Source organism: Mesocricetus auratus, unplaced genomic scaffold (genome assembly GCF_017639785.1).
Source record: "Mesocricetus auratus isolate SY011 unplaced genomic scaffold, BCM_Maur_2.0 Super-Scaffold_100022, whole genome shotgun sequence".
In the NCBI taxonomy this organism is placed as follows: Eukaryota; Metazoa; Chordata; class Mammalia; order Rodentia; family Cricetidae; genus Mesocricetus; species Mesocricetus auratus.
Window position 1 is genome coordinate 31,923,765 of NW_024429203.1, and position 20,321 is coordinate 31,944,085.

Sequence of the window (20,321 nt, forward strand, 5' to 3'; positions counted from 1 at the left end):
CTTTCCATCATTTTAAAGAACTGGTATTTTCTAAGATACTTGGATGCCGGGCAGTGGTAGCGCATGCCTTTAATCCCAGCACTCCGGAGGCAGAGGCAGGTGGATCGCTGTGAGTTCGAGGCCGGGCTGGACCGACAGCCTCCAAAACAATACAGAGAAACCCTGTCTCGTAAAAACCAAAAAAAAAAAAAAGATACTTGGATCAGAAGATGCGGAATGAACGGGCTCCCTGACTTGCTAGCTTGGATGTCGGGCATCCGTGTAGAAGATGTAATGAGAAAGGCACACTGAGCCAGCGCCAGGCAAGGAACCCTCCCGGTTCAGAACTGTGGCCTGTGACACATACTGAAAACACCCTGCTTGAGTGTGAAGTTTTTCTCCACCCACCGGAGTCACCGGAGCACAGTAGCCTGAGAAACAGCTCTGAAACCCCTTCGTTCCTGAGGTCCTGCGGGGATGCCACCTGCTTCCTTCTTTCGAATAGACTTATCTGTCAGGTGTAGCAGCAGATGCCTATAACCACAGGAGGCAGGAGGATTGCCAGCTTGAGATCAACCTGGACTCCCTGGCTAGACAGAGCTATACTATATAATCATCTCAAATTAAAAATAACCAAAAAGCATATTAATCTGAAATTTTGAAAGACAATGATCTCATGTGGCACAATCTGACCTAAAATGTAATGTGTGCCTTGACTTCTAGCCACCTATCTCCACCTCCCAAGAGCAGGGTTTATAGGTAGGTGCCACTCTGTCAGCGATGGGCATGGGTGCCAGGGCTCCCTGTGCTAGGCAGGCACTCCACAACCAAGCTACCAGCTTGCCTCCAGGTATAAAAATCTTGGCTTTTTCCCCCCAGATCCGATGGAACTACAAACATCAAGATCTAAAAACCTAATAAACCAAAAACCGTCTGTTTCTCCCCGAATGAGCTTCCGGTCGTCCTTTGCTTCACTGTTCTCCTTCAGAAGATCTGGGAAGGAGACCCTTAAGCCTCAGTCTCAGAGAACAAAAGGGTGAGTTTTAACTCAGATCGTGTGACAGCTTCCTTGGTTAGCTGGTATTGAGGCTCGTAGCCTGTTTGGTGGCCAGAGTGTTCAAAGTCTGTTCTTAGAGCTGTAGTCACGAGGAGTAAACAGGGTCTCACTCACGTTAGCATACTTCTTCGGGACTGTGAAACTCACCTGAAAGCTACTTTTAAAGCAACTGCTTACATCATGGTGGGGAAGCTGGAGAAGCACGGGTTAAGTGTTGGGAAAGAGTTATTGACAGTTAATCTGCTGAGCCAAGAGCAGGTTCTGTGCCTTGGCTAGAAAGATCTATTTAAACCACTGCTTTTTGGTGACCATGTGTTTCTGTCCGGAAGTAGAGCTGACAGGTAAAGGCCCAAAGAAAATAAGTATCAGGTGGGGGAAAAAAAGTGGAGAAAAATCAACTCCAAAACCGAAAGGGCAGTTAATATGATTTCCAGAAATGCTGACGCCACTGTTCTTGAGTGGTTGGCCGGAATTTCAGTCTAAGGCGAGGGAGGGGCCGCAGTTTGCTTTTGGAGCTGTGCAGGCAGGAGCGCAGACAGTTCCCGGTTGGGCGCTGCGTAAACCATTGCCCCTCCACTCGCCTGTCAGTCTTTGACAAACAAGAAGGGCTCTGCTGTGTAGCCAAGCTGACGGCTGAGTATTTTCCACACGTCTTCCTGCTTGCAATGCTTCCCACCCTCTTAAGGTGTTGGCTTGGCACGTGATTTGCTCCCTGCGCTGGCGAACCATTAAGATTGAGATGCAGCGCTAAATCAAAGGTGTTGGAGGTCACTGTCCCTGAAAAACAAGCCGCAGCAGGCAGCTGCTGGGGCGTGTGGGGAGGCTCTGGGTGGGACCTCGCGGAGCACCGGGAGTTTTTGCTTTCGGCTTTTCCCTGATGAAATAACGAACAGCTGAGAAAAATGTAAGATCTTTGGGACTGAACCTACCTGAGACACATGCCAAGAATACTCTTCATCGGTGAGTTGCTTTAAAAACAAAAACAAAAACAAAACACTGGGGACAACTGTTGGAGAGATTTAAACTGAAAAATATTTAGTGGTTTGTTGAAACCATTTCCTTCAAGGAGAAAAGTTGATTACCAGCATGTGGGGGGATCGAGGTTTTCACTGTGATTTGTATTTTAGGCAGCTGGATTTTTTTAAGGGAGAGTTTTAGAGAGCAGAAAGCAAGATGGCTTAGGACACCAGGGAAAGTGGAGGAAACGTGTGTACTCCATAGGCAGGTTTGTTGGTTTAGGGTTTTATTTTTCAAGCTCATGTTACAGATTGCTTCAAAAGTGGATCAAGGGAGATAAAAGATTTAAAGATGTAGGACCTTCATTCTTGGTATGTGTTTTGGCCAGAGGGCAAAGAGAAAAGAGAAATCTTGCAAGTTCTTTTCAGCTGATGTCCTTGTCAGATACCAAAATGACTCCTAGCCAGGCAGCCTGGAGACACGCAACAAATGTCATTACATCCGTGCTTCCCAGACATTGTCGTCTTTGAATACATCTTTCTTTCTTTAAAAAATTCATTTTTCATTATTAATGTGTGCATGAGAGAGAAAGACAGAGACAAAGACAGAGAGGAGGTACGCATGTACTATAGCGTGCATGTGGTGGAGGTCAGAGGACAACTTCCAGGAGTTGGTTCTGTCCTACTGTGTGCATTGGGGATAAACCTCTGCCATCAGTCTTGGCAGCAAGCACCTTGACCCACCAAGACATCTCATCGGCTTTAATGATGGGGTATTTAATGCTTATCTTAACATGATCATTAACAGTGATGTGCCTTTTATTTATTTGTTGCTTTTTCTTTTGAGCTAAGGATATATATTGTAGCCTAGGCTGTCCTGGAACTCACGTAGCCCAGGCTAGCCTCAAGCTCACAGTGATATCCCTGTCTTTACCTTGGCAGATATTTGTTCTGCCAGGATAGAATATAATGAAGGATAAACACTAGTATTTATTTATTCCTACAAGATCTCACAGGATCGTACAAAAGATATACTCTTTTTATTTTAAAATTTGAACTTGACTTCAGTGTTTGGATAGAAATCCTAAATGTGAGGGAACAAATGTTTTTAAGGTGGGAGTGGGGTTATATCATGAGGCAGCTAATATAAATTCATGGCTTCTCTAATGCCAGGTAGCATCTAACTTTAACAGAAACAACCTTCAAAATACTTTCTGACCCAGGAGCTACATCTTGCCTGAGCTCTGGGGAGGGGCTGGTGGGATCTGGTGTTTCTAATCTCTGAAGCCATCAAAGGCTTGACTTCTTGATGTCCTGGAGAACAAGTCAGCAAAACACTTTAGAGGATATTTTTTCACATTGATAAATTATTTCAGTTCCTTTTAAGGTGTATAATTTATACTTTTCAGTTTATTTATTTTTGTTCTTCTCTTGTATCAAATCATATTTGTGATTCTCATTGTAACAAACACACACACACAATTGAATGTCGGGGACAAAGGCCAATATCAAAGTTATTAATATAGCTATAAGATATGAATGGATGATGTAGAGGCTTTTTCATCTCTGGCAGACAATCCAGAGTTAGAGAACCTTGGTTTGATTTTCCAGAGTGGTGTTCCTCCTCCCTAGCCAGTTAATTCTCAACCCTGATCCAAAACTACAAGAAGATGAGGAGAAGCCTTGAAAGAGAAAATCTAGACTCATGTAACTTTTATTATAGCATATTTTAGTTGCCCCAGTTTGTTATTCATTGGTGATATAGAATCTATCTCTTCCTGTGCCTAGCACATGAATTAAGCTTTAACATAGGTGTTTATGTACAAGAAAAACAAGGATTTTGTCAGTACAGGATTTTGTACTATCTGTGGTTTCTAATAGCCACTAGGGATCTTAGAATGTGTCCCTCACACAGAATAAGAGAAACCACAGTATGAGGGGTTTTGTGGGTGGTGGTGGTGGTGGTGGTGGTGGTGGTGGTGGTGGTGGTGGTGGTGGTGGTGGTGGTGTGTGTGTGTGTGTGTGTGTGTGTGTGTGTGTTGTTTTTCCCTATTTTGCTTTGTTGAGGCAGAGTTGCACATGGTAGTCCAGGCTGGCCTGAAACTCTGTGTGGTCCAGAATGACCTGGAATCCATGGCTATCTTCCTACCTAAGCCTCCTGAATGTTGAAATTCCAGACAGAGGCAACCAGGTCTTGCAGTATGTGGTATCTTGAAATTTTGGTTTATTATTTTCAATGGCAAAAAATTTGGGAACACAATGATTCCATAAATTATAAAAAGCCAAAATGATTTCTGCTTCAGACATATCCTCTCCCTCCAAAACTCATACTGCCCAGCTTCCATTATGACTTAAATGCTATTTGCAAATGATTGAACTGCCCCAGACCCCAGGGAGAAAAAAACACTTGTACACTTGTGTTTATATATATGCTATCCAGTATATTCAAGACAGCCTAATGTGGTACATGCTGCTCTCCTCAATGTCTTCCTGTAGGGGTGTTTTCTGGATGATGCGATGAGGTAGCTGGTGTATGTGGCCTGTGATGCTCTCTGTTGTCCCACAGGTTCCCTCCATAGAGCTTAGTAAGTGTCTGTGGTGTACATCCCTGGGCAGTCCAGCCTTCAGAGTAGCATCCTAGACTATTCCTTTCTTGATCCAGATTCCCAGTTATAGAAATGACTCCCTTCTTGCCATGATGAGGCAATATGTTCCGGCATGCTCCACCAGGAAGTCACTCCCCCAGGGAGCCACCAACCCTCCGTCCACCTACCATCTGTCATGTGTTCCTCCTGGTTATGGCAATTTTAGGAATGAAGTTTTTGGGTTTTTTGTTTGTTTGTTTTTATGTTTTTTGGTTTTTTACCATTGCTCTTTTCCTTGTGGTAGTCCCAAAATAAAAGCACAAGGGAACTAGTTTGCAAAGGTCATGAATAATGCCTACATGAAAGCCTCGTTTCCCTTGAGGATTATCATAGTACATGGCACACCGGTGACTATCCCCAACATGGTTACAATAGGACTAATAACTGTGACTTTGGGGAGAGAATGCATGCCCACTCTCCTATTCCTTAGGGATGCTTTTATTCCCTTCAGATGCAAGGAGCCTTGGTGGATCCGCCTAGCCACTTCTCAGACATGCCCAAATTTGCCTGATCCATAGGGCGTACACAGCTTGGGCCTTTCGGCTGCAAACTCCCTTACATAAGCAGAAAGATCATATACTATTTTGGAAGGTTTAAAGGCACATCATATTTTCCCTGAATTTATATTCCCTCTGTGCCTCCCACTGTCTCTTTCTTCTATCCCCTCCCCATTTTCTAGCTGGAAAGTTTGAACTGGAATATAGAAGACTCGAAGACCCTTAGCCAAAGGACTCGGTGAGAGAGATCCTTCACAGGCTGTGTTCCCTTTGTGGTCCCTGGCGTGGTGCAAAAAGATGAGCAGCAGGGAGAAGCAAGATACAGGGACTGTCTGGGTTTCTTTAACCTGGGAAGCCAGTGCCTTCCGGTTAATCTGGTTACCTTTATTAAGTCTGAGTTGCATGTTCAGTTTTCAATCAGGACTCTGTAACGTAGCTCTTTCAGACTAAGGTAATGGCTGTAACAATTCCTGGTGCAGGTGATAACAGCCAAGGTGCTAGCTTTACTTTCCTGTAGTATCATGCTTTTATCAAAGTCCTATGGTGCATTTAGTGTTGGAGGTAAAGTGTGGACGCAAAGCCAAGTCCCTTCCCAAAGGATTCTATAATCTAGTGAGGACCCCTGATTGTCACTTGCAGTGACTGGCCACCTCAGTTCTGTTGTGTTCTTTCTTTTTGTTGTTGTTTTTGTTTTTCAAGACAGGGTTTCTCTGTGTAGTCCTGGCTGTCCTGGAATTTGCTCTGCAGACTAGGCTGGTATTGAACTCAAGAGATCTGCTTGCCTCTGCCTCGAGTGCTAGGATTAAAGGAGTGCACCACCAAATCTGTTCTTTATTTTGGCAGTTCCAGAAAATGATAGTCAAGGGTCTTGAGGAAGTTACATCCTTTTGAATTCACACAGGGATCTATGTGTCCCAGCTGTAACCGGGTAACAACAGTAGACACATTGAGGATTGCATTATCTGATGACTGATGATCTTGCTTCCAGAATGTCTTAACTAGACTAGAGGATGCAGAAGGCTTCCTGGAGGAAGAGGACCAAGCTAGGTAACTAAGAGACAAGACGCTGTACCAAGCAAAGATGTAGTAACCAGAGAAGGCAGAAATCCATCTAGGTGACAGAGACTCACTGAGTCAGTTCAAGTCAGCATCATCTGTTTTTATGTTAAAAGATCACTTCAGCTCAGTGGTTCTGCAGCCACTATGCCCTGATGGACATTCAGCAATGCTGTAAGATGTTTCCAGTTTTCACAGCTGAAGTGAGGGTGGAGGTGAGGGGTGCTGAGGAGCACTGAGGTGATCAAGACAGGCCACCTCAGGGAAAGGAACTCCAATAGTGCTGAGGAGGAAGAGTCTTTGCTCCAACTTACAGTGCAAAAAATAGATTTGAGGAGGAAAAATTAGAGTCAGAGTAGCAGAAATGTTGGCGTGCTGGAACATGGTTACTTCTAGCCTCAGTTACATAGTGAGTGTGAGGCCAGCCTGGGCTACATAAGACTTTGTCTCAAAAAAAGCAAAACAAAATGAAAATGAGAGTGAGAGTAAGAGCTGGGGGGGGATATTTATGATACTTAATCTTAGCTACCAACTCGACTGACTTGAGAGTCATCACCAACACATGCCCCGGGTGTATCTAATTGTGAGCCTAATAAACCCTTCATCCCTTACATCAATTCTTGCTGGGTATTGCTCACAACAACAAGAAACCACTCGCTACATTACTGGGATAACAGGTGTAAAATACGAACAGATCTGTGCATGATTTCAAGTGGTCATGGTCAGATGTGGTGGATGAGGAGGGAGGAGAAGCAGAGGCGAAGTTCTTTCTGTTCTGCCTTGGGGAACTAGGTGGATGGTGATGGATGGTAGAAGAAGGGCAAACGGGAGAAGCAGAACTGTTAAGAGAAGCTTTTTCTTTTGCTAGCTGCTTTGGTTTATCCCCCGCCAGTCGCCTGGGCTCTGCCGCGCCAGCCTGGTTCTAGATCCGCATGAGTCCCAAATAAACACACAGGAGGCTATATTAATTATGAAGCTGTTGGCCTTGTTTGTCTCTTACTGGCTAGCTCTGCCTTAAGTAATTACCCCATAATTGTTAATCTAAGTATGTTTCTTACCGGAGAATAGTTCCCGGCGTCCTACCCCCATGGCGTCACATGTTGACTCTCTTGTGTTTTCTCCTTCCCAGAATCCTCCTGGACACCTAGCCCCACCTATCTAGATTCCTATAGGCTCAACAGTACTTTATTGACAAATAACAGGCAAATAACAGGACTTCCCCAACACAGAACAACCACATTCTTTCTTTTACTCAGTCAGAGCACACACATTCTACAGGACCAGCATGGATAGTACTCCCTTCAACTGGGTCTGTTCTTGTGAGGACGAGACAGAATCAGAGGCCGAGGAGGAAGGCTACATATGGTGTGGGTCACATCAGAGGGACAGAACTTTAGCGTAAGTCTGGGCCAGTCTTCTGGAGAGAGTGACATCTATATCATCCTTCCAGTGTAAGATAATTGTGCAAGCAGAGTATGTGCAGAAACTCGGGTGTCTGTTAAGTCCCCTCTGACTGAGGGAACATAGGGAGGTGGACATAGGGGACACGAGACTAGGAAGCATGTAGAGACTAGGTTGAGTAGGGTTTCATGGATGTAGAAAATAACCTCACCTTTCACTGGGGAGCAAATAAAAGTTTGCAGGAAGTGGCACGGTTCAATTTGTCCTGATCTCTGTGGCTCACGTACAGACAATGGACTGGGACAAGCTTGGAGACTGCTCCTGCACCAAAGGCAAGAGCTGATGGATGCTATAACCAGGGTAGTGGCAGGTATATGTAGAGACAAGGATAGATTTGAGAGAGAATCCTGAGTTTGAGTCGGTAGGGTTTGTTGACCAGACAGGAAGGAATGAGGATGGAAAGAAAGGAAGCCCATGCCTAACCATGGGGTCTAAACTGTCTATGACCCTATAGGTGATCAAAGTGTTAGAAAAGAATATTCCTGAGCCCTGCCCTGCCATGCCCTGCCCTATTATGTGAGGATTTCTGAATGGCATTGGCAAAGGCGTGGGAAGGGGAGAATATTTGAGGTGGAACTAAGTTGATAGACCCAGAGATGTATAGGAGGGAGAGCTGGGAGATAAGGTTAGGTGGGTGAGGGATTGCTTAAGAGGGTTCACCAGATAAAAGAAAAGCCCTGGGCTAGTGAGATGCTTCAACAGGTAAAGACACTTGCCACCAAGCCTGGTGGCCCAAGTGTATCCTCGGGGCACACAGGATGAAAGGAGAACCAACTCCTGCCAACAGTCCTTTGACCTCTACATGTACTTGTGTATGTATGCTTAGACACACACTAAGTAAATAAACGAACATAATGAGAAAAACAATGTTTAAAAGAAAAGCCTTGTGTCGTGGTAAGATTTTGAACAATTCCCTTCACGATTTTCAGGGGGGATTGAAAAGATAGGGTCTGAATTTTACAAACCCTCCCTGTTATTGGCATGAAGGATGGAGAGGATTCCAGAAGAGAAACAAGGTTAGTATCAGGCAGCATGTTTGGAATGGAAGGGGTGAGGGCATTTGTGAGAGATTTCTGAGATGTGACATCATTAGGGACTTGGGGATAAATGCAGATGGTGAGCTGTTTCACCAAGTCCAGAGGGCTTTTCCAGCCTACCCTTCCTGACACCAGACACGCTGTGGAAGGCCTGGGGGCCTGCAGTAGATGCAGACGTGCGGGCCTCACAGGCAGCCGGACATTCCCCTCTTACAGAGTGTGTGGGAGCACACACAGCAAGGCACACTTCAGGAGCAGGCACAGCCTTCCGCTCGTTGCACCTGCACCCCATGCCACTCTGTCCTGTCTACGACAGGGACGTCCCTGTCCCTTTAGCCCCACCCCCGGCCATTTGCCACTCTCTGCAGCCTGCCCCTGGTGCACTGACTCCAAATCAGATAAGGGACCTAGAGAGATAATGAGAGGCTGGCTGTGAGGATGCAACGAGGACAGCCGTCCCCAGGATTATAAAAAGAACTGGCACAGTCTGGGTTGTACTCTTGGCTTGAGGCTTACCGAATCGCTTGCCAGTTCCCACCCAAACCGGTCACATTCCTATCTCCAAGCCTTTTGTTTTTGGGGTGGGGTATTTATCTATTTATTTATTTTAATTGTATTTACTTATTTTTAAACTCTATTTATTCTATGTCTGTGGGTGTTCTGTCTGCATATACGTCTATGTGCCAGGTGCGTGTCTGGTGCCTATGGAGATCTCCTGACAGATGGTTGTGAGCCACCGTGTCAGTGCTGAGAATCAAACCTGGGTCCTCTGGAAGAGCTAGTTCCCGGCTAGCCTGGAACTTGCTGTGTAAATCAGGCTGGCCTCAAGTGTGTGCGGTCCTTGTCTGCCTCCTGAGTGCTGGGAGTGCAGGCCGGCACACCACACCAGGCTTCCAGCTTCTGTCCATCCTGCCCTTTGACCTCCATGGCGGTTCTCCCCTGTGCACCCAATAGAAGTGTGTGTCCACTCCACAGTGTCCACGCGTTTACTCCCCTCTCTTGATTCGCCGTATCAAGGTTAAAATGGTATTACAGCTCTTTATGCTGCCCTTGGCAAAAAGCACCCTGAAAACACGGAGTCCCTGTCTCAGCCATATTGGTTTCCTTCAAAGATTTCAAAGCAAGACTGTTTGTGTGCTCAGCTTGTAGGAGGAATGTAGATTCAATGGGTGTGGACAGGGGGAGAATATAAGCAGTTGAGACCGGTTCGAGGCCTACCTGATTTACACAGTGAGTTCAGGCCAGCAAGAGAAGCATAGCAAGACTTTGACTCACAAGGCAAGTGAGTAAATGAACAATGCATCCACCCCAATCCCAAAACCTCAAATTTGACATTTTTAGTATTGCTTACATTTATTTGTTTTTTCCTCAGTGAGTGTGTATGTGGGCCTGTGTGTGCCGTAGCACGTGTGTGGTCAGAGGAACAGCTTGCCTTAGCTGGTTCTCTCCTTCCACCGTGGGTTCTGGGAATTAAACTCAGGCCACCAGTCTTGATGGTTCATACTTTTACTGGATGAACCCTCTCACTGCCCACCTCCCAAAATTTGAATCTGTTGACGATCCTACAAATAGAAAATTCTACATCCAACCTCATGACCCCATGTGATAGGCTACAGTCAGATTATGTCATCTTCAGGCAGTGTGTGTGAGATGTTTCTGAAATATAAATGAATTTTGTGTTTATACTTGGGTCCAGTCCCCAATCCATCTCATTAATTACTCACAAATACTCACATTTTAAAAGTAAAAAGAGCTGGGCTTAGTGGTACAGGCCTGTAATTCCAGCTACTTAAAACCTGAGGCAAACAGAGTCCAGGTTCAAGACTAACCATGTCAACTTAGTGAGATGTAGCTTCACAAACAAAACAAGAGACAGGAAGGGAGGGAGGGAGGGAGGAAGGGAGGGAGGAAGGGAAAAAAGGGATTGCTGGAGATAGAGCTCTGTGGTCAAGCACTTGTCTGGCATGTGTGAGACCCTACAGTGGATCCCAGTACTTAAAAAAAAAAATGAAAGAAAGAAAAGAAGGAAGGGAAGGAAGGAAAAATGGAACCATTTCTGGTCCTAAGCACATTGGGTAAGGAATCCTGACCTTTTTTTAACATGCAGATATTATCAGAATATTTCAGGATAGTATAAAAATCTACAACATTAATTTAATTTCTGTTCAAAATCTGAGATCAACTATAAAACATCTGTGGATGTCTTTAAAATATAAAACTGTCGGTCTCCCGGCTTTGATGGTCAACTTTCACTAACCATGAAGTGGGGAAGTAGATGGTGGACAGCTGGTGACTAATCACTTTTGACTGTTCCGACCCACAGTCCCGACTTGTGTAACTCTTGATTCCCTTGTTGCTGCCTTAGTGGAGGAGGTGGCCTACTTTCACAGAGAGCTGTGAGTCAGGGCAGTCTACTAACCCTGAATCCTGATGGGGAAGAACACACCTTGGCACAGGATTAGAGACTGACAAGCTTGACATCTATCTGTTTTCATTTGTATATGTACTCATTTTGTGTGCGCACACCACGGCATGTATATGGGCGTCAGAGTACTATTTGTGGGAGCTGGTTCTCCTTACACCGTATGGGTCCTAGGGATCTGGCTCTAGCAGGCAAGTTCGGCGGCAAGTGCCTTTGCCTGCTCAGCCATGTTACCAACCCATACCTCCATGTTGGACTCAGGAGCTATAAGTTTTCATTTTATTGTTGAATTGAGAGAATCAGTAAAAATATACTTGCTTACCTCCAAAATAATGTCATGTGAAGTTGGGCGTCTTTATGGACAAAATCACCCGGAAGCATTTTTGTAAGGTTTGTTTTTTAAATAGTTCTTATGAATTAACTCTGACACTGACATAATTGCTCCTTAAAATATAAATGCCCAGAAACAGAAATGTTTCTGTTTGCAAGAAAAGTCAGTCAGTGTACTGTAAATTTAGAGAGCCTGTACCCACTTCCCACCCTGGACGCTAACTCCTTCTGAGCTGTGTCTCCTGCCTTCCCTGCACTTTATCATCAGTGAAACAGGACACAGGTGTAACCTCTGCCTTGAAGATGTGGGGTGTCTGAGTGAAATCAGTGTGGGACACATAATGAACATTGGCAGATGTAGATGGTTTGTTACATGGTTTCTTTCCTTCCTCCTTTCTTTCTTTCTTTCTTTCTTTCTCTCTTTCTTTCTTTCTTTCTTTCTCTCTTTCTTTCTTTCTTTCTTTCTTTCTTTCTTTCTTTCTTTCTTTCTTTCTTTCTTTCTTTCTTTCTTTCTTTCTTTCTTTCTTTCTTTCTTTGAAAAAGGGTTTCTCTGTGGCTTTGGAGGCTGTCCTTGGACTAGTTCTTGTAGATCAGGCTGGTCTCGAACTCATAGAGATCCTCCTGCCTCTACCTCCAAAGGCGTGCACCACCACTGCCTGGCTTGTTACACATTTTCATGCTGGGCTCAAATGCAAATCTACTTGGGTGCAACCGCAGGAGACCTTTTCTGAAATTTTGCTAAATGATGCATTAACCAAGAGGTGCCCTTCTACAGAGCATTAGAAATACATCTTTTTGTTTTCCTAGGTTACTTTATTACAGTGATTTTTTTAAATTTATTTTTTATTTGTCTAAACAATCTTTTTATTTTAGTTTATATACCAATCCCAGTTCCTCCTCCCTCCCCTCCTCCTGCTCTCCTCACCTTCCCTAGAGAGACATCTTATGCTGTCTTGATGTTGGCATATAGTGGTAAATGTGCTATTAGTGTTTTTCTTCCTGGTGAAAGTCAACCTCTTCAACGAAATGATTTCAAATTCTTTCTCAGGTGTGATGACCCTGTGGGACCTCCAGTGTCTGTGAAGGAGACAACTGCAGTAAGTATCCGGGGAACCAAAGGTAAATCCTGGAGTCAAATTAGAAAAGCTGTGTTGGAACCATCATAGTTGAAAGTCAGCCGTGCCTGCGGCTGGCCCACCCTGACATGCTCTTTGCTATAGATACCAGTGAACTGCTCCCTGCAGACATTTCATCCTAACTCAGCCGGGGACTGGGGTGGCATATACTCTACCTCTACTTCTGATTTCTAAGAAGACAAGGAATTGGTCCTAGATGCTTCTGTGCTCTCAGTTTTCCTGGAGGAATATTTGAGCATCCTCCAATGTTTGGGTCTAGGAATATGAAGGAGATGCAGAGTTTTAAAAAAAGCAATGTGGGTGCCTGTGTTAACTTCTAGCAGAGTTAATGGGGCATTCTTAGGATTTGAAACTCAAACCTGGAGGATCAGCAGATATTTTCCTTTGAGACTCCTGGCTGCCACTTTCAATGAACTATGTCAATGAGCCCTTAGCATGTAAGGGACTTGCCAGTGAGCAAGTGAGAGTGATTGAAGCTACCACCAGCAACAAAAAGGAAAAAGAACAGAAGTTCTGCCTGAAGCTAGAACTGTGTGTAGCATCCTGGAAGTTGACTGTTGATGCCACAGGAATTCTTGTCAAGATCTGAGGAGATGAATTTCCCACCACTTGATTGGCATCCTGGCAGGAGTGGTACAGGGGCATGTTAGTGTTTTGTGTGAGGTTTACAATGTAATTGAATGACCCTCCTCTGTAAAGAGACAGCAGTTGCTATTTAAACATTGTTAAAGGAAACAAAGCATTTCAGAAACACTGGATTTTTGGCAGCAGATGGAAACCTAGAGATCATCTAGCTCAAGGTTCCTCTCAGATTCAGCAAAATGGGCATCTTCAGCTGAACCGTGCTCTGTGAGAGTGCTGTCTAGTGTACTGCAGGATGTGTAACAGTCCTCCTACTCTGTACATAGCAAGTTCAAGACTATCCTGGGACTGGGCTATGTGAGATTGTATCTCAATACACACACACACACACACACACACACACACACACACACACACACACTTGTATGCGCATACATCAGACAAACCTACTGTGTGGTGATGAATGCCTGTAATTCCAACCCTTGGTTGGAGGCAGGAGAGTCAGAAGTTCACAGCAGCCTCTGCTACATAGCAAGTTAAAGGTTAGCTCAAGCTATATTTAAAAAAAAATGTGACCTGGGCCAGCTAATTGTTCTTAGTTTTTCTGAACACATTCTAGCTTAGCTTACTACCACCAGCATTGTATCTGGAGGGGCTCCAAGGTGACATTTACCAAATAGACAGTATCTCACCTCTCCTCGTGTGTCCCTGTGTGGGAGATCATGTGTGTCCAGGATCTGACAGCAGAAATGAGTATGTGATTTTTAAGCCACAGAGCCCAGAACAGGTTGCTGGATGTGATCTCTGCTGAAAAGCAGACATAGAACAAATCCAGGAGCACCTTGAAATTTTAAATTGTTGACTTTACCAAGGCGTTTGATAATATCAGGCAGCGTGGGTTCCAGCTCCCACAGCCGCTCTGCAGGTTTGGCCGCCCTAGGAAGCTCTCAAATGTTTGAAGGTTACGCTCTGACAGGCGCTTTGCTTGTTTAGTTATGTCAACACTGCAGACGTATCAGCACAGGGCATTGGAGTCGTGTAAAGGGCTTGTCTCTCTCAGAGGCTTTTATGTTCCCTGTTTCCTGAAAGCCAGCCTCATACAGTGTTCTGCGGGGAACCTGCCTGGATTATGAGCTCAACACATTCTCAGGAGTTTTCCAGAAAATTCTCCATAGCCCAGGAATGGTAGCAGTAGGTGTGGAGGACTCGCCTAAGGCCTGGCCCTGTTCTCAGTGGCTGCCAGCTGTTAAATCAGTCCATCATCTTAGCAGAGGGAGCATTGCGTTGCTATTGTCTTTAGTTTCATTTGACCAACAAACTCACTAAGGCACAATAAGGTTAAATAATTTGCCCAGTGCCATGTAGATCAGTGGCTCTCAACCTTTCTAATGCTGTAACCCTTTAGTATAGTTCATGCGGTGGTGACCCAACCTTAAAATTATTTCATGGCTACTTCATAACTGTATTTTTGCTAGTTATGAATTGTAATGTAAATATCTTATATGCAGGATATCTGGTATGTACCCTCTGTGAAAGGGCCATTTGACTCCCAAAGGGGTTGAGAACCACTGACGTAGACATTTCTGGGCAGAGACACTATGCTGTCCTTACTCCGGGATGCTTTTCTGGGTCCTAATAGAGAACCCCACAGACAGGGTTTCTCTGTGGTAGCCCTGCCTGTCCTGAAATTCACTCTGCAAACCAGCTGACCTTGAACTCAAGAGATTAGCCTGCCTCTGCCTCCTGAGTGGAAAATTTTTTCGATAGCTCACCAATGTTGTAACTTTTACTAGTAACCTCCCCTCTGTGGTTTTCTATCTTGGCGTGTCATGACTACGTGCAAAGTGTCACTCCTCGCGGGGAGGCCAGGGAGTGTTTAAAGTCAGGTTCCTCCTTTCAGATGGATTGTCACGTAGATATGAGCATTAGCAAAGTGACAGATCAGGGTTTGGGATCAGGTCAGATGAGTGTGAACAGCCACCACTACCATAAGTCATTCATGTGATGTCAGTAAGACACTCGGCTGAAATTCAGTCGTTTTATCCCCAAAATGGGGATGGTCCTTAACTAGCTTACACGTTTGTTGAAAGGATATGAGAAATGTAGTATTGAAAAGGAACTGAGGACTGGCAGCATGGCTCAGAGGGCAAAAAAAAGGCACTTGCCACCAAGCCTGACAACCTCCATCTCTGGGACCCACACGGTAGAATGAGAGATCTGATTCCTACAAATTCTCCTCTGACCTCCACAGCCATGCCTTGGTGCACACACCCTCAAATAAATAGATATTGTTAGAGATTTATTTATTTTTATTTCATGTATGAGTGTTTTGCCTGCATGTGTGTCTGTACACCACATCATGCAGTGCCCACAGAGGTGAGAAGAAAACACTGGATGCCTTGGAACCGGAGTTCCAGACAGTTAATAGCAACCATATAGAATTGAATCCAGGTCCTCTGGAAGAATAACCAGTGCTCTTAGCTACTGGGTTATCCCTCTATCCTCTACCCTTGTAATTATTTTTTTAATGAGTGAATTATTGTGTTAAAATATAAGGATGCTGGTAGCAGATGAGTATAAAAAAGATGTATTAGAGGGGCTAGGGAGATAACTCTGTGGAGAAGAACACTTGCTGTGTAAGTCTGAGGACCTGAGTTCAAATCCTCAGTTCCCACTTAAGAACCAGATTATATGCCTGTGATCCCAGCATTGCGAAGCAGAAACAAATGGATCATAGGAGCTCATTAGCCAGACAGTCTAGCCAAAATGGTGAGCTTCAGATCCAGTGAGAGATCCTATCCAGAGAATAATGTGGAATGTGATAGAGGAAGACACGATAGCCTCCTGACTTTGGTAGGTGCACGCATGGATACATGCACCTGCACACACACGTGCATATATATGCACACACCACAATTCCACTTCCACACACAAATTTTTAAAAATGTTTTAGACAAATTCAGAAGGAGAGACTATTCCTGGGGCAGGGCGCCATCTTGAATTTGGCAGTAGTCACCCCTTGCAGACTGTGTGTTATGTTGGTGTCCGTGGTACAGTTGAGAGTGAACTGCTTTATTGCTCTCCTGGGAGGCTGGCCACCTCCAGGACCAGACTTAATTGACTTTGAGCCCTTGGTTAGGAGAGTGAGATTTTTAGTAGGGAGGAAGGAGAGGAAGCTAGTGTCAAAGTGAAAATGAAAAGAAACCAAACTTTGAACATGATGCTATTATGTGAAATACCAGAAGGGTGTAAGAATTATGGTGGGAATAAATTCTTCTTGGGAGAGTTGAAAATGGGTTGCTGCAGAGAGTGAATTCTTGGGATTTGGAGGATGAGTAGCCATTTCTAAGAGAAAAGGTTGAGAAAGAGCAAAAACCAAGGATACAGGGACAAAGTTCTAGAAGTCTGTGACATTTGGGACACTGTGTGTGTCAGAGCTTGGAGCACAGGGAATCTGGACAGAGGGAAGAAAGGCTTACATCAAAAGTCAGGAAAGTTCTTGACATGATTTCAAACTTCATCCTCCTAACCAAGAAGGGAAAATAAACTTCCCATTTTATGGTGACCCTGCAGCGAGGAGGGCAAGACTGATCCCCAACTGAGGATCAATGTCTGAACTGGATCACAAGAGACTACAGCTGTTCCCAAGGTACTGTGGGACCTGTGTTTAGTTGATGAAAATTCCTGTTACCTGGATATAGCATTTCTGATAGACCAAGAACTGTAGGATTCTACTAGGAGCAGTAAAATTCAGTAGAGTTCTAAAAAGCCAACAGCCTAGGAATAAATCCTCTCCCTCCCACATCCAGGCACACAAACAAATGACGTGGTCTCTTGAAACTTCAGTTTCCTGAAAGTGGGGATAATAGTAGTACCAACTTCATGGGATTGTTAAAATATTGAAAAGCATCCCACTCAAAGTCCTTAAATAATGGCTTTGATAGTCAACATTCACTCACTTCTGGTAAGAAAGCAATTACAGATAATATCTCATGCATCGCTTAAATGAAAAGGACCTGTAGAGCAAAGATGACACTTGGTCCTCTTGGTGCCTGGTACCAGCCATTGATAAGCTTCAGAGTTGAAGCTGCATGTTAGTAAAATCTTGATCTTTTTCTTGGTCATTTAATTCACGTCTCTCTACCAGAAGTAGCAGGGATATGTTGGGTGTGTAGGGTTGGTCTTGATGAAAAGAACCTGGTCCCTAGATACAGAGCCTTCCAGCCTACAGAGACTGAACTCTCACTTGAGACCCCAGTACGCATAATTTCCATTTCACTATAAATGCTTGCTCTGCAAAATCATGGTCTGGAAGGCCACAGGCATGTACTCTGGTCTGTATAGGGGAAATCTAAAGTTTGTTTGGATGTTAAATGGTTATGAGATAATGATGCCTGATGACTTTTATCCAGTAAACCCATTCTATACCAACTATCAAAACTACTGATTTGAGAATAATTATTATTAAATGGAGAATTGAGCCAGGGTTGTGGTGTACACCTCTAATCATTTGAGAGACTAGGGCATAAAAATTGCTCTAAAGTTGAGGCCAGCCTGGTGAGCTACCTAGTGAGTGTCTAGGAAGAGAACTAAAGAGAAGCCTCTTCAGCCAGACATTGGTGGCACACTCTTTTAATTCCAACACTCGGGAGGCAGAGGCAGGCAGATCTCTGTGAGTTTGAGGCCAGCCTGGTCTACAGAGTGAGTTCCAGGACAGAGAAACCCTGTCTCAGAAAACCAAAAAAAAAAAAAAAAAAAAAAAAGAAAAAGAAAAAGAAAGAGAGAGAGAGAGAGAGAGAGAGAGAGAGAGAGAGAGAGAGAGAGAGAGACGCCTCTTCATACTCTAGGGATTAAAGAACTAACTTTAACCAATTTTTTCAAGTGATTAACTTTCAGTTCTTGTATCTCTAATGGCTATCTATAGTCAAAGTTTTATTGTATCTGTTTACTTTAGATTTTTTATATTTGTGTGATAGGTTATATCCAATAATGAATAAATTATTTGTGGGAGTGTTATTTCTTTATTAATAAGCCTCCTTTGTGAGTATTCACTTATGCCCATAGAGCTACAAACAGAAATCAATTAGATCTTGGTGGGCTTCTAGAAACACAAGGGAGGTGTGAGGGTTTAAGAGGACCTGAACTTTCAGCCAGTGGTGAAGGAATTTAGAAATGAGGGCCTTGGCAACGTTAGGCTTTATAGATAAGACGGGATGTAGAGTAGAGAGGGGACACTAGAGAGTAGATCTCAAGGGATCCCACCAGACAGGAGGAGCTGAGGCAGGGGACTGGACTGACAGAGCCAGTTGGACATAAGAAATGCAGGTGGGTTTCTCGCACAGGACAGTGAAGGTGTGGCGAGGATAACTGTCCCAATGTTTTAAAGACAAACCAAGCTTTTAAGTAGGACAGGAATTGAATCTGATATCAGCATGAACACTTGCTAGGCTTTTTATTGTTTTTTATCGCTTATTTGTTTTAAGAAATATAACTTCAGCTTTGCATCTGTCTCCTAAATCTTTTAAAAGTAGCACTAGTTTAAGAAGATATGTAAGATCTTACCTTTAAGTGTCCTGTTTCCGAACTACTACATCTGCTCAGGACACAGAGAGGGGTCCCCATTCCTTTTTTCTTCCTCTTAAAATATGATTTTATTCATTTTAAAAATTAACCTGAGTGTGATGATTTCTGGCCCAGCATTTTCACACTTGTCTTGATGCTTGTCCCTGCTCACTCCCTTCCTCCTTCCCCTGCCCTCTTCCCTCTGGCCCCTTTCCTCCCTCCTGTCACATGTACTCAGTCACTCTCTGTGTTTCCTCTCTGCTGTGTCATCCGGAATAACCCCTGGGCAGAAACACTGTCTTCTCTAAAGTCCCTTGAGTTCACAAAACTCGAGGTCCACCTAGACAGCAGCTAAGACGCTCTTAACAGAAAATGCAGGCTTAGGAAATCCTAAGTCCCAGCCATTATCACCATGGAGACAATTCTTCCAACTTGAGAAAGGTTAATTTCCTGATTGCAAGGAATCACCCTCCTCCCATAAGACCTTCTGTAAGAGTCTGCCTTAACATTGTTATTAAAAGAATTAACATCCACTGAATTATGTTTAGATTGCTCATATGAATGTATATACGTGAAGTGTATATATGTATGTGTGTGTAGGATAGTGTATATGTGAAGGTATGTATAGGGGAGTGTACATATGAGTGTGTATAGGGAATATGCATATAGGAGTATATATAACGGATCATGCATGTGAGAGTATATGTAGGGGAGTGTGCATGTGAGGATATGTGTGGGAGACCATGCCTAGGAGGGTATGTATAGAGGGATGGGCATATGAGGATATACATGCATATATAGAAATGTATGTACACACACACACACATATACGGGAGCATACATATGAGTGTGTGTAAGGGAATGTACATATGAGTGCAGATGTAGGATAATGTGTATATATATATATATGAAAGCATTATATGAAGGTATGTGTAGGGGAGTTCCTGATTCATTGTAAATGGCAAAAACAAGAAAACACGAAATTGAGACATAAATATTCAGAAAATTGATCAGTAGCTCTTAGACTAGACCCACTGACATTTTTAGGGAAACATAACTATTTTTTCTAGAGGAGATGTGAATTCTTATATTTTTACTTTAAAATTGGCAGGCAAAAATATACAATTCACCGGTGGGGAATCACCCAGTTGCCAGTGTGTTTGTTCCTAAGCCAGCCACCATGCGGGAAGAGAGTGGTATGCCTCCACCCTGGGATCCGTCTCTGCTGGAGAGTGAGCTTTTCCAAGGTAAGTCCATGCACCAGATCTCCCTGGGAACACCAGGACCCACAGAGGCAAACACCAACAATAGTTTGTACTAAAATGCTCTAAACAAATCGAGGCCTGAACTTGGTTTCTGAAGCCCCTTGCTTCCTGAGTCTGAAGAGGATACCATTCTGTCCTATGAACCCAAATCTTGAAGAAACTTGTAGTTAAATATAACCCAAGCAAATATTCTGAGATCAAAGACGGCAAACATATAGGCTGATAATAATGTTTAATGTTTTACCTCAGGTCAAAAAGAAATACACCTATAAAGCTTGAACTTAAAGAGTCTTTTATTGTTCCTGATTAGGGCATACGTGCAATGTGATGAAATGC

The 20,321-nt window shown here is 43.9% G+C and overlaps 1 protein-coding gene across 2 annotated transcripts in view; it reads left to right on the forward strand.

Moving 5' to 3' along the window:
- The window catches only part of Exph5 (exophilin 5), a 73,648-nt gene that overhangs the window by 41,299 nt on the left and 12,028 nt on the right, over positions 1–20,321 (forward strand). The window contains exons 3-5 of one of the 2 annotated variants that reach the window (XM_005069536.4): positions 859–1,015; positions 12,489–12,537; positions 19,832–19,967. In XM_005069536.4, the coding sequence (XP_005069593.1) occupies positions 859–1,015; positions 12,489–12,537; positions 19,832–19,967 (342 nt within the window). Of the gene's footprint in view, positions 1–858; positions 1,016–1,427; positions 1,997–12,488; positions 12,538–19,831; positions 19,968–20,321 lie in introns of those variants that run through there. The other variant, XM_021226821.2, reaches the window with a different exon arrangement.